Source organism: Haliotis rufescens, unplaced genomic scaffold (assembly GCF_023055435.1).
Source record: "Haliotis rufescens isolate VD_foot unplaced genomic scaffold, xgHalRufe1.0.p SCAF_2, whole genome shotgun sequence".
In the NCBI taxonomy this organism is placed as follows: Eukaryota; Metazoa; Mollusca; class Gastropoda; order Lepetellida; family Haliotidae; genus Haliotis; species Haliotis rufescens.
Window position 1 is genome coordinate 34,467,254 of NW_025963890.1, and position 14,883 is coordinate 34,482,136.

At 40.8% G+C, this 14,883-nt stretch overlaps 2 protein-coding genes across 3 annotated transcripts; one reads left to right on the forward strand and one right to left on the reverse strand.

Annotated features, from left to right (window-relative positions):
* Positions 1-241: 241 nt before the first annotated feature.
* On the reverse strand, positions 242-4,131 carry LOC124111894 (multiple epidermal growth factor-like domains protein 11). The gene is made up of 5 exons (XM_046471781.2): positions 3,994-4,131; positions 3,415-3,482; positions 2,076-2,876; positions 1,610-1,727; positions 242-1,059 (listed from the first exon to the last, which is right to left on the reverse strand). The coding sequence occupies exons 2-5, from the start codon at positions 3,479-3,481 to the stop codon at positions 573-575; spliced, it is 1,473 nt and encodes a 490-aa protein (XP_046327737.2). The 5' UTR covers position 3,482; positions 3,994-4,131; the 3' UTR covers positions 242-572.
* A 5,806-nt stretch (positions 4,132-9,937) lies between these two features.
* Positions 9,938-13,037, forward strand: LOC124111896 (multiple epidermal growth factor-like domains protein 10). 2 transcript variants are annotated; one of them, XM_046471788.2, is made up of 5 exons: positions 9,938-9,997; positions 10,097-10,178; positions 10,951-10,987; positions 11,090-11,962; positions 12,074-13,037. In XM_046471788.2, the coding sequence occupies exons 1-5, from the start codon at positions 9,972-9,974 to the stop codon at positions 12,145-12,147; spliced, it is 1,092 nt and encodes a 363-aa protein (XP_046327744.2). In that variant the 5' UTR covers positions 9,938-9,971; the 3' UTR covers positions 12,148-13,037. The 2 variants fall into 2 exon arrangements, with proteins under 2 accessions (XP_046327744.2, XP_046327743.2); XM_046471787.2 differs by having other exon boundaries at positions 9,940-9,997; positions 10,948-10,987.
* The last annotated feature ends 1,846 nt before the right edge of the window (positions 13,038-14,883 follow it).

A 14,883-nucleotide genomic window follows, 5' to 3' on the forward strand; every position in this document is an offset into this window, starting at 1 on the left:
GGCAAACTCAGTGTGGCGCCAGCGCAGCAAACCCATGGAACCAGGCTGGGTGACTGGGTTGATTGCGAGTCATCGTACTTCTATGGAGTGGAAGCTGCTCATTATAATAATCACTGGATCGTCTGACCCAGGCTCGTTTGTTTACAGGCAGTCGCAATGTTGCTGAATGCCGGGTACAAAAAACAACAAGACAAACGTTTTGGAATAATAACTGAAGTTATAATCACATACTGTTCGATACGTCGGACTTTAGAAACGTGGGTCAGAACAAGTATATATTGGATGAAGATGTGACTTGTTCAGGGAGTATGTTTTCATGGACCGAATTCTTATTGGGATAACGATAATTTGAGTCACAACTTATTTCACAAGTAAAACACTCTTTTTACGAGATATCACTTTAATTCGCTACTAACACAGATGAAGCAATGTTATGCAGCAGGAAACAGACATGCAATTCACAAAAGTGTGACACATACGGTCGTCGGCTACAGTTTTCAGATCTTAGAGTTTCATATCGATATGAAACCTTTGACGCTCCTCAGGTTTCAGGTGAAACTACATGAGGGTAGTTACGTTTTAATATCTTCCTTGACAGGAGACAGATAATTTCTCGAGGGCCTGAACATACCACCTGGGTACGTGATAGTCGAGTTATCGTGAAGTCCTCCATCAAGGTCTGTCGATGTAACTCGCTCAATACGCATGGCGTAATTGTCTCCAGCAGTGTGTTCTGTCTGCATCAACCACGCCATCTGTACATGAGACATCCAACTCCCCACTTCTCGATCAGGAAACACTGGGCATTCATTTCCAAACTCATTGAGCCTAAATGATTCCTGCTTGTTTTTATCTTCACTCGTATTGGACATATCTACTTGTAAATCAACATTTCGTTCCGCATTATCCGAAGCGGTCAATCTCGTCGGCCTGCTACAGCTATCCGCGTGTCCAACATCTAACTCGTCATACAGGTCATCATGCGGGATGGGTATGGGCGGTAGAGGCATTCTTTGCTGGAGTCCACCCCTTGGTTGGTTACAACAAATGCGACGATATCTGTAAGAAACGGATACTTATATATTCTCTTTAATTTACATTTTGTTTCTTTGTTTGTTGTTTAATGCCGCACCCAGCAATATTCCAGCTATATGACGGCGGTCTGTAAATAATTGCGTCTGGACCAAACAATCCAGTGATTTACAACATGCGCATCTTGGGATATGATGACATGCATCACCAAAGTCAGAAAACCTGACCACCCGATCCCGTTAGTCGCCTCTTACCAGAAGCCTCAACGCCTCCTACTGCAAACATGAGTTGCTGGAGACCAATTCTAACCCGGATCTTTACAGTAAAACACGGAGACGATGAACCCACAAGGACTGTTGGAATAGGTTCGTTATATCCGCAGTTCGTTACTGGCTAAATCGTGTTTCTTAGTTTTGATCTGTACCGCCTTAACTGCATCAGTGCAATGAAAAAACAGCCGTACAGCCAGATGGAAAGTACACACATACTGTGTTAGTGGTACATAAAGTGGGCGCGCACTTGTCAAATGATTCTATTTTCAATGTTGCAGTTTATAGATTCATAACACATGACATACCTAACGGCCAGGAAACACGCCACTGAACATAGAAGAACGCCCGCACATCCCCCGATAATGTATATCCAGTTGTTGTTATCATGGGACATTCCGATTGTGGCGTTGATAGCTGTAGGAACTGGAAGTAAAATGTGGCAACATTTAACCTAACTTACATGATACTGTTGGTTTTACGTTATGTGAATAAAACCGTCCTGAGGCGACTTCGTGGATGGGATGGTCAGAGCCGGTGACCTTGTTGATAGCATGTCGATGTGCCCCAAACGGCGTTATTTGTTGATCGTACTATCAATCACTGGATTGTCGTTTATTTACAGGCTGTTGTCATATAGATGCTGAAGCTTTAATCAGCACACGCACACGCATACGCACACCCACCCGCGCACATACAGAACATCCACACAATTAAAGGGCCACCATTAAACGTAGTAAGAATATGGGCACCTCAAAATATATGTCTATTTACCTTCGGGTTCATAGCAAACACCGTCGAATCTGGAACAGTATCCGCTGATACAGTGATCATTACATCTGTTCTTGCATCCCTTGCCGAAGAAGCCCATCTTGCAACCTTCTAAGCATTCTCCGGACGTATTGTCGCAACTGTCGGACAGACATGAGTCACACGGCAATATGCAGTCGGGCCCATAGTATCCCCTTCTACACCCTTGTAAACACATACCCGTGCCCTGCTCACATTTACCCTGGTCACACTGCTCATTGCAGCGGTATTCACACCTCGGCCCAAAGTACTCATCTCTGCATCCCGCCACACATTGTGCAGATACTTGATGACATATCTCATCAGCACAGTTAGTATTACATCTCCACTGGCAGAGAGGCCCAAACGTACCTCGCCTGCATCCATCACACTCTTGTGTTTTATCATCGCATATTCTACATCTGTCGCCACATCTGTTTTTACAGTTTCCGTTAACATGACAACCAAGTTTGTGACACTTTGAAGAGCAGGATTGTTCACAATGTGGGCCGTATCTATATTCTTCACATGATGTACACTCCGATCCATTGTCCTTCGCGCAGGTCTTGCATGAACTAAAACACCCCAGCTTGCAAACCGAGCCCCATTGACCATCTATGCAGTCGCCAATGCAGGACTTTCCAGATGAATCACATTTCCCGTCCTTGCATCCAGAGCTGCAGTTGTTTGTACAGTGCGGTCCAAAGAAGCCGTCCTGGCAACCATTTAAACACCCAAGGTCCCCGCACGCATCGTCTTTGCAGTGACTTCCGTCCACACAGTCGTCTGAAACGGATCACAAGTTGTATCGCATGAAGCTACCAGTAAACAAGTGCTTTGAAGTTGAGAATGTAACTTTTACTGATAGTTTGAGGCAGTTATACTTTTTGCTTGCGTTTAAATGGCTTGGAATTACATAGAAATGTTACAACTATAATATATGATATATAAGAATCCCTGCATACATTTAAAATGATTATATATTTTATCCAAAGTAATTTGTTAACTTTTCATTTTCGCCCTGGTAATTATAAGGGTGAGTGAGATGGATTTAACGCCGTATTCCAGTTATATCACGGCGTGTCAGCTTAATGTGGGAGGAAAGCCCGAAGTGCTGCAGGTCTCAGACGTTTACCACTTCGGTCAAACCACACACACACACACACACACACACACACACACACACACACACACACACACACACACACACACACACACACACACTGTTAAACTGTTACTTGATATAATTTATGTTCAGTAACGGTGCGTATTTTACAGTGTTTCATGTGTATCATGATGATACTTCATTTAATGAGTAACTTACTGTTTACAGCAATCGAGGACACATCAATCATGACGGCAACAATGAAAATTGTTGCCGGGAGTATCATCCTGAAAATGATATTTCTTTTCTGTAGCATTTTCAATATGTGATAGATGTATTCTTTACACAAAACCTCGTCTCTATACTTCTATCGTGTTTCAAGTAGTGTGCGACACATCGCATTTGAAAGTTAACCCGAAACACATGACACAGTTGTTTTATGCGAATTATTGTTTATGTCAATCCTTCACCTACCATATGTAATGCTTAACCATGTTCATTGTTCAGACTTAAAACCGTATAAAGATCTATACCGACACGTCGCTACTACAGTATAATAAAAGAAGTTGTTGTTGTGTCTACTTTGTGTCTACTTTGTCACATCACACAATATTTGGATGCCAGAAAATTGACAGAAATTGTTGTTATGTACATGGGCAAGACCAGTCTGGGAATCAACTTAATATTGCACTAAAATGATAAATTAGTAAAGAGTCAATGAAATCACCTTCAACAGACTGCATATCCTTGCCTATATATTATTTTATATTTCTTTAAGTTATTAGTAACAACACTTACCTGTAGAGTAAAATGTTGCATGTGGATAGTTTCGAATAGTCATGGACACTGCATTTCTATAAATTGCGTTTTGCAGGAGGCGGAAATTGAAACTCATTTCAAAACCCGAATGGAGTACGTAGTGCAGGAAGCACATATCCTGAAAGGCGGACTCTGATTTGAGGAAATTGTTTGAGTCTTGGTGTATGAATCAATTCGCAAAGGCATACTGCGATCAATATCTCGTTTATCATCATTGTTATGACTATTGACTTATATAAACATAAACATGTTTGTGTTCTTAGTGCAAGCTGTTGTTAAATGTATATATTATTTCTATCTCCAGTAGAAGGGTACATTTCCAGTAAATAGGTAGATTTTCATTTTTGACCCAATAAATGGTTCGAAGTTAGACTTTCAGGATATGTTTGATGACAACACACTTGGCATATTAATCGGATTCTGATTATTAATAGTTGTATACACAGGCAGTGTAATTAGACAACCCTTCTGTTTAGTTGCATCAAATGTGTTGTGGTACATAAATTTGCTATTGATGTAACCATGATATACCCGAATTGAAACACTTTCACAAGTTTCAGTATGAGGTCGATGAATTAGTGCATTGTAATTTATCTTAGCGCTTACAATGTTCGGAATCCGTTTTAAATATTTGTTTTGTTATGTCAGTTAAATTATAATACTCGACATTTATCATTTATGATCAGTTTCAATAAAAAAATTATTAATAACCTTATTCTCTGTTTCCTTTATTGTGTGTCATGTTGATTAAGACGGGTGCATTACTTTATCCCTAACCAGCAAATAGAGATATAGGACATGTCAAAGGAAATATTTATGAAAAATAACATCCAATAGAGAGATAAAACTGAAATAAAAAGACAGCGTTCGCGCACGTGTCCTGCCCTGATGTAATTTATTTTAAAGCTTTAATTTGAATTGAATTCCTGTATCTGCCCATTATCATTTCCACATTTTGCAATATGAAATTTATCATACAGACCTGTCTCGAAGTTTACACGAAACTCCAACTTATCACATTATTTATTCTATGTTTTTGTAAGGGTGACGAGTTGTTGATATTATTGTATAAGCGAAGGCAAAATCGCAATGACCGCACTGAACATTTAAGGGCTGACAGATGTTTGTTATCATTCTGTGAGTCATCCAAAGATATATAATAAGCCTGATACTGTTCATTGTTTTAAGAAAAAATGGAACCTTTTTGTTGTCATGGTAGCAGACTTAAAGGACATCCATCACTTTGAAAGAAGAATAGGCTGTGGATATTGCTATTAAGTTCCATAAAGCAATGTGGGGTAGTCCAAATAACTGAAGAAACAGCTCCTCCAAATATATCTAATAATGTTGTGGTTTTACTTCAAATTGTAGTGAAATATTGGGATATTATACAGAACGTATGGTTAAAAGAGACGCGTATCCCAAAGTGAAAAACAATCTACAATAATCGTTCTTGTACATGTATATATTTATCTATATGACACTTGTCTGAACACCACTTCTATTTTGCTAAGTATGTTTATTTAACTAGTCTGTACAATGTATGATGTAATTTTTATAGGGGAGTGATATTCATAAAGGGGAAACCTTGTTTATAAATCCTCATCCACTATGCATATGACTGTTGAAATATACTAAACCGCAAAAGAAACGTCACCATGGATAACTATACGAGAAACCGTATTTGTCCAAACACTGTAAACATACTTTGAGACATATTAAAAAGATGAAACTTGGCAATACTGATCATCACAGTGTCAAATGTTCTTAAAGTGAAACACACAGTAGTCTCTTGGAAAATGGCATCACAAGTCAGTATCTCGTGTGTCCGACATGTGCATTGATGACTGCCGTGCTACGTCGATACATGGGATGGATGAGGCGGTTGATGAAGGCCATAGGTACTTGAGCCCACACTCTAAGGAACGCCTGACGCAGTTCAGTTGCAGTTGTCGGCCTTGGTCGAACCTCATTCAGCTGTCTTTGAATCTCGTCCCACATGTGCTCAATGGGATTTAAATCGGGACTGAGGGCAGGCCACTGCATGGTTCTGATGCCGTTCTGCTGGAGGAAGTCTCTTGTTGCTCTCGCAGTGTGGGCACGGGCGTTATCATGCTGAAACTCGTGGGTGCGGCGACGTGCCAAATGAGGTATTGCGTGTGGTCTCAAGACTTGATCAATGTACCGAGCTGCTGTGACACCATTGCCTCTCCCTGGACTGATGTTCTGGAAGACCACAGGGCCGACCCTCTGTGCAAGACCAATTCCACCCCACACCATGATGCTCGGACCACCCTACGAGTCTCTCCCAACAACACAAGCATCCGAATAACGTTCCCCACGGCGTCGCCAGACTCTCTCTCTCTCTCTCTCTCTCTCTCTGCCATCTGCTGTTGAGATACAGTAACGGCTCTCGTCTGAGAAGAGGACTCTTTTCCACTGCTGGTGCTGTGTTGCCCACTGAAGACGGTCCCGGCGATGACGTGGTGTCAGAATGGGTCCTCGGTGTGGCCTCGGTGTGGAGGTGTCTGCTCGTCAATCGTCGACGCACGGTGTCCGCACTTATGTGTCGCTGGTGTGCTCCCATGGTCTGTCGAGCAGTTTCCGCAGAAGTAACAAAGCGATCTTGAAGATGCTGTCGCACAATCTGACGATCCTGACGTCGGATGGTGACTTTTGGTCTTCCAGTACGTGGTCGGTCATCTGTAGTGTTGGTGGTCTGGTACCGTTGCTGGAGCCTGTATATAGTCCTTACGTAAACTTGAAATGCAATGGCTACTTGCCGGGCGGTTTGTCCAGCTTGCAATCGTCCAAGGGCTTAGTGTCGGTGATTTCTTGTCAATCTTGGCATGTGGTAGCAATTCAATAACGAATGAATGTTATCCGATCTGGGTGATTTTATAGGGTAAGAAATGGGGGAACGCATGTGCATTTCAGTTTGCACGTGCATCGGGTTACCATGGCTGTTGCCGTGATGCCTTTGGGCGATCGGTTTTATTGTCATCTGCTTTTTATCATCAAATTTCATTTTTCCGGACAAGATAATGTTAAATTTTAGAAACTATATATATATATAATTTTATATAGAAAGTATATATACTGTTTAACTTAATATATATATTTCTAAATACAAATACATTCCCTCTACAACATTCTACTCTGTAATAAAAAACAATAAAAATTGGAATTTAAATCTCTGAAAGGGGGAATTGTGTGAGTTGGGTGGTGGTGGGTGGTTTTTGTGGGTGGAGGTGGAAATCAAGTCTCACAATGGTTTCTATAATTGTAATGATAATGTGCCGTGAACGTTGGCACATATTGTGGCCAGCGACAATATATGCCCAGCGACGATAAATGTCGTAACAGGCGGGCCCAGATCATCGACGGAATGTACGGCTAGTCACGGCACCCGCTACGGCCGCTGCCTCCTCAACGTCTTTCAGTGTATGTGCAAGTGACAAAGCGAGTCTCCAAACCCGGAACATATGGACCACTCGGTCCCGGTGTGCGTTCTGTCACGTGATTGCCATTAATTGTATCTTTTCGACTTAAATTCCCCCATTAACATAAACCATTGCTGGTTTCGTTTAAACTTCACCCCTGCGGGGTTTTCTTCAAAAATCACCCTGAGCTACCATCCGACATATTCCCGAGGCGAGAGTTAACAGACTATAAAAGTCCAGTTTCCACGCAAGGGTGGAAACTGGACTTTTATAGTCTGTTAACTCTCTTGCCTTTGCAGATTCGACAAGTTCATTTTCACAGGAAAATGTAAACCTACATAGTGAACCAAAGTGTGAACCTACATACGTCCGTGTTTCAAACATAGGGAGAAGTAAACGTTGTACATCTGAAGACAATATCCACTGTAGCTCCTGTGCCAGTCTCGCTCTTACTTTTAATTGTTATGTTAAATTTCTAATCGACACATTTCAAATGTCAACCAATCGTCTACATATATAGTAATCAGGCTTTAATTTCAGTCAAATGTACCGCTGTGAAACACTCTGTGGCACGATGACTCTAGTACTTGTTTCATACGAGAACAAAATGTCTAAGATTGTATAGCAATAGGAAACTCTTTGATGATAAAGGGTCGTATTTCATTGTCTATCGATTAGAATGTATATCACTGTTATAATCATTAGGTCAACATCATTCACATGTAGGGGGCGTCCCGTATGGATGCAAGACAAGTCGGGCTTTCCTCTCACATTAAGCTGACATGACACGATGTATATGAAACTCATTTAAAATCGGTATGTACGAAAAACTCACTCACACATCTTACATGGGTACGGGTTGACATTAAACGTAACATAATGACCAAAGAGAATATATCGCCTGCAGGCAGCAGGACATATTTCTCTTATCCAGACTTATTGTTTGCATTGTACAAGTCACTGAAACTGTAAACACCCCTTTTATGACCCCTTATAAAGAGGTCGCCTCATCGCGGCGATTACATATTGGCTTTTCTAATTCGTTTTTGTTCTGTCTTTGTTGCATTGTTATAGATCGTTAATACAGAAGCAACAGAGAGCACGCATCCTTCGGCTGTATATACAAGAAATGGTTCTTGTTAAGAGTATCTTTTTTGTGTCATGTATAGATTTTTAATACTAATAATAAAAAACTATGACTAATATATAACCAACCAACACAACAACACACGACCTATTACACAACCAGAAAATATTTTATATAATCAGTCAACAATAGAATGCTTACAATTAATTATCAATTATTGGATTTATTATTTGTTTACAATCAGTTATAGACGTTCATATAAGAGCATCAGCTGAACATGATATAGAATTGTTACACAAGATATTACATTAGTCACGATACATATCCAAGGTACACAACGTAACACAGCAGTTTACAAGTGATTGAAGGTAGTATACCCGACACACTGTAACCAATACATTACCTGAGTGGGAATTGACAGAAGATATATACTAGCTCAGCCACAATACATATTCCAGAAGGTAAACAGTGTCATAATTGACACAATCTATTCACCGCAGTATTACAATGGGAATATCTAAGATATACACACAAGTATGACATTTTCAATTACCAAATAAACTTGCAGGTGGTAACATATTTGTCAAATTTTGTCCATTTTCCCATATTAATAATTCACCAAAACGAAGCATTTCAGTGTTGATTGAACATTATCAGAAACCAAACGTGACCAACTTGCCTACAGCATGTGAGTAGGTGAGTGTGTGTGCCTGTTTAATCACAACGTACCAGCCTGACATTCTGTCACTTTGTAGAGTTAAGATATAAATATACTCTTCTCAGTGCACACAGTTCTTAGCCTATGCATAAATTATGTGGTTGGTTTTGCACAATTGGTATTCACATAGCGGCATCAAACTAAATGTCACAATCTATCTACAGTAACACTTCTATTTATCAGTCACTTTTACTCCCTAATTTTACCATCGCGATATTGATGCAATGTAAAATTTTAGCTCACTTATAATTACTCTCTTCTTATTCATTGCAGTTTATATGTTTCGCCCTCCAAAGGCAAAAAACTGTCATGCTACTCGATAGAACATTCAAGCCGACATGAATAAGGGGATGTTGTTTATAGCAACAGTCCGCTTGTAATGGCGACCTGTAAATTAATCTGGCAGAAAATAGATCAAGGCAGGTAACAAGTCAAGGCCACCCGATCATAGCAATCGCTTCATTTGGTCTTTACAATATTTGCATATACGATTTCGTAAAGGTGTTACAGCTCCAGTAAATCTACCAACCTCTACTTCTAATGCCCAATTTAAAATTCCACATATACAAAGAGCAATGGTATCCTAATAATATAAGCATTGCTGCATGTCAACACTGCATACCTAGTAACTGATTGTGTTTTGAATACAGTGATTAGAGAAGTCGTCCACACACGACGTCGTGTAAACAAAGTAGATCGGGTTGTCCAAATGAACAATGCCACCAGCAAAACAAGGTTAGGGCCTCACGTACATGTGCTCAGCAAGAGGCAATACAACCGCTCGATCGAGACATGTTGATATATATATGTGTGTGTTTTTGTTTGTTGAATTAGGTCCGGTATTGCCGATACCTCCAGGCGACAGAGGACCACATCAACTGTTAATGTGAGAGACTTACCTTGCAACATGCAAACAGTAAGTATCTAGATTTTTAATCCATGCATAAAATACACCGAGCAGCGTTTATAGAGATTATGGTCTTGTTTAACTAAATAAGTTAAAATAATTATCCAGTATGACATAACCAGCAGTCAATTATGATTGATTAGACAATAATTTAGCAGTGCATTGTCCGATCATGATAACAATGTTTTGAATCCTTGAGTTTTGCGTAATACAATAGGCTATACTCCACGGAGATGGAGATTTCACATTTTCATTTTCTTTGCAATTTGTTTTATGAAACGCTAAGGTAGCTAATGGAGCGAAGATGGGCCCAGTTTGACGAAAATCCGATATCACTTTGTTATTACTTATGTTGGGTTGTTTTGATGGTATTAATAAAAAAACAAAGGCTGCGATCATGCATTCTTTAACCCATTTGCAAATACGTCACATCCTCATCAATGCCATGTCCCTCATTAATAGAAACTGTTGCATCCAAGGTTACACGTATGACATCTCACAGTTGCGGATACTGATTCTTCAACCTTTAAACTATAACTCCTTTCTGCATAACGTTCACCTGCATATCTTTGCAACTGCTAGGTCGCGATCGTGAAACAGGAAAGCAACAACAACCACTGTCAATTGAAGAAAATACATGTAGTGGAGCAATGCAAACCTAATAATAAGTGATAATGTGTCTGATTTGTGAAATTTGTTTTTTTCGTTTGCGTAAGCCTTTTTGACTTCTCATGAAAACTTGAGATCATGACTAATCTATCCTAATGTTTATTTTCAGCAGGGCTTCTTTGTGTCTGCGGTCATAACTATCCTAACAGGTAAACCTCATTTATCTCATTTCGATACAAAATCTTGACAGCGCCTTTTTATTTACTTTATGATAATGTGACATTGGGCTAATTGTAATCACTATTTTGCAGGTGGAACATTGGCCCAGAATGGGTGCAACATTAAATGTGCAGACTGCATCAGAAGTCGTTGTAGAGAGTGCTACTATGGGTTCTGGGGCTCCGACTGTACACACAACTGTGTGAACTGCTGGCTTGGAGGGTGCAACAAACACACGGGCAAATGTGTCCAGTGTAGCCCTGGGCGGTATTCTACTGACTGCAGTAAGCTGTGTCCCAACAACTGTAGATATTCAAGCCACGACAAGGTCACACACTGTGGGCGTTCTGAAGGCAGGTGTTTGGAGGGGTGTAAAGAAGGTTGGTGGGGGACGACATGCGGAATGCCGTGCAGTACAGGGTGTAAGTCTGCTTGTTATCAGGCAGACGGGGACTGTATTTCGGATTGTAGACCCGGCTGGTATAGTATGCGGTGTGACACACAGTGTTCTATGGGCTGCTTGTCAGGCACATGTGACTGGTTAACTGGCGTCTGTGTTGGCGATTGTAAGAACGGTTATGATGGACCAAACTGTGAGGACATATGCAGCAAAAACTGTCAATCTACATGTCAATATGACGAAACATCTGACGGACTGTACTGCTCTGCTGGCTGTCGTGATGGGTGGACATCACTCTACTGTAATGAAACATGTGGGAGTAGATGTCACGTGTGTCCTCAACACAGTGGAAGCTGCACAACATGTAAGACTGGATATTATGGCAGATTTTGTCAGCTGACATGCCCTGAGAAATGCAAAGCCTGTGATCAGATATCCGGCCTGTGTACAGAATGCATTGAAGGAAAAGTATGTGACAAAGATGCCAGGTCTTACGAAGAAGCGGGGTACGATGGAAACAGTCCAGAAGAAAACGATATAGAGGAATCCTACAATTCTGCAGAGGGTAAGTTTCTGAGACAAAAATGTATCTAATTCATAGTAACATAGGATATTTACTATTTCAAGAACATATATAATTCATGCTTGTATACCAACTGTTTTTGTATACTTTCAGGGCACCAAGACGATTCACGAAGATTGTTTACTGGATTGATTCTGCTCTTTACATTTTGGACAAAATATCGTTAAGCCCATCAGTGATTTATGTTTTTGTGTGAGAAGTACGAATCAACCAATTCAGAAGGACGAATATCAACGTCGTGCATATCTTGAAATATTAATACCCTTACAGGCTTAATATTAAGATAACTGGAATGTGTTGAGTATTTGTAAGTGGTAATTGTGCCTTTCACGTAACATTGATGTTGGAGGAAAGCCCGAAGATGTGCATGTCTTACAAATTCACCACTTTGGTAAAACCAGTGATCACGGGCAGGTACAGACCAACCGAAAACTAAAATCATGGCAATTGTGGGATTTGAACTTCTGTCTTCCCCAAGGGACGTAACTCTGCACAACGAATTCCGAACCGCCTTCGCGGATTGTAACAGGAAGTGACGTATAGCTGGAGGCTTGCGATATCCTTCTATAACAGCTTCATGAAAATTTGGGGATGGACCCTTTAGAAAAGATGTAGGCATCTCTACGGGCACCAACTGCTCTCCCCTCTTTGCTGATCTGTTTCTTCATCAGTATGAATAGGAATTTCTGCTCGGATTGGCAAAAATAAAAACAAGGCAATTTGGCCAAGAACTTAACGTAAGCTTTATATCTATGAGCTGATATCGTTCAATGGTAACCAAGTGTCTCCCAAGCAGGTATTGAAACCAGATCATATTTATATTTGCTTGTGTTTTTAAGCACTGTATTTATTATTTATTACAATTCCTGATTTGAAATAAATATTTGCCTAACTGTACAGGTATGTTCTAACAAGCTTGTGTGCTCAAATGTTATAAGAAGATGTTTACTGCTTTTGATTGGCGCTAGTGGCAAAGGGCTGTATGTAGTTGTATTTGTCAACAACGAGGCCTCTTTATATGTGTGGAAATATTACAAATATACTAGTATTGTATGCATTCCTGTTGAATTTCATTATTTGGAGATGTATTTGAAAAAAACACCACATATTGATCTGTATTTGTTATAATCATCAGAGTATCCTTTCATTGCCTATTGCTTGATGTTTCACGCTATACCTTGATGCGATGACTTGCTTTGTACAGTACGGTTCCTTAACTCACACCAACCATTAGCTCAAAATTGGAAACTTATTCCCAGATATAACATTACTTGAATAATTAACTTACATATCATAACAGATTATGTGCCTGTCGTAAAAGGCGACCAACGGGATCGGGCGGTCAGGCTCGCTGACTTGGTGGATGCATGTCATCGATCCCAATTGCGTGGATCGATGCTCATGACATTAATCACTGGATTGTCTGGTCCATACTCGGTTATTTACAGACCGCCGTCATATTGCTAAGTGCGGCGTTAAAAAACCAACCAACCAACCAACCATTACAGATTAGGGTTGGATCAATGCACGTGAGTTCCATGCAAATTGAAATGCACGTGCGCTCCCCCATTTCTTGCCCTATAAAAATCCACAAAGAGCGGATAACATTCATTCGTTATTGAATTGCTACCACATGCCAAGATTGACAAGAAACCAGCGACACCAAGCCCTTGGATGATTGCAAGCTGGACAAATTTTCCGGCAAGTAGCCAATGCATGTCAAGTCCACGTAAGGACCATATACAGGCTCCAGCAACGGTACCAGACCACCAACACTACAGATGACCGACCACGTAGTGGAAGAACAAGGGTCACCACCTTGACAGAAGGACTGTGTGCAGAAACGCAACGGTAAAACGAACATGAAATGGACATGAAAATGTTGTGTTTCACGTGCAAGATGAACTTTAGATGTCACGTCACTGTGGTTTTCAGTTATAGTTGTGCTAAAGTTGTCAGGTGGAAACATGTGCTTAAAGCTTCGTCCCAATACTTGAATTTAGAATAGAAACGTTGTTACAAAACAACATAGTAACTGAGTTCACATATAAAAGTGAACTTATCCACAATTAGTGGAGAAACTGTGTTCATTATAGAAAATAGTGTAATTGATTAGATACATTAAAAGTATGAATAGTTTCAATAGTTTATTGTTTTGAATTTAGGGGTTCTTCACTCCACCACCCGACGTCAGAATCGTCAGCATCTTCAAGATCGCTTTGTTACTTCTGCGGAAACTGCTCGACAGACCATGGGGACCCAACACCGACACATTAGTGCGGACACCGTGCGTCGACGATTGACGAGCAGACACCTCCACTGTCACAGGCCACACCGAGGACCCATTCTGACACCACGTCATCGCCGGGACCGTCTTCAGTGGGCAACCAGAACATCGGTCCAGGGAATGGCAATGGTGTCACAGCAACTCGGTACATTGATCATGTCTTGAGACCACACGCCATACCTCATTTGGCAAGTCGCCGCAACCAAGAATTTCAGCATGATAATGCCCGTGCCCGCACTGCGAGAGCAACAGGAGACATCCTCCAGGAGAATGGCATCAGAACCATGCAATGGCCTGCCCTCAATCCCGATTTAAATCCCATTGAGCACATGTGGGACGAGATTCAAAGACGACTGAATGACGTCCGATCAAGGCCGACAACTGCAGCTGAACTGCATCAGACGTTCCTCAGAGTGTGGGCTCAAGTGCCTGTGGCCTTCATCAACCGTATCGACGTATCGACGTTGCACGGCAGTCATCAAGGCACATGGCGGACACACGAGATACTGACTTGTAATGCCATTTATCAGAGACTAGTGTTGTGTTTCGCTTTAAGAACATTTGACACTTAAATTTCAACCTTGATGAGCAGTTTTGCCAAGTTTCATCTTTTTAA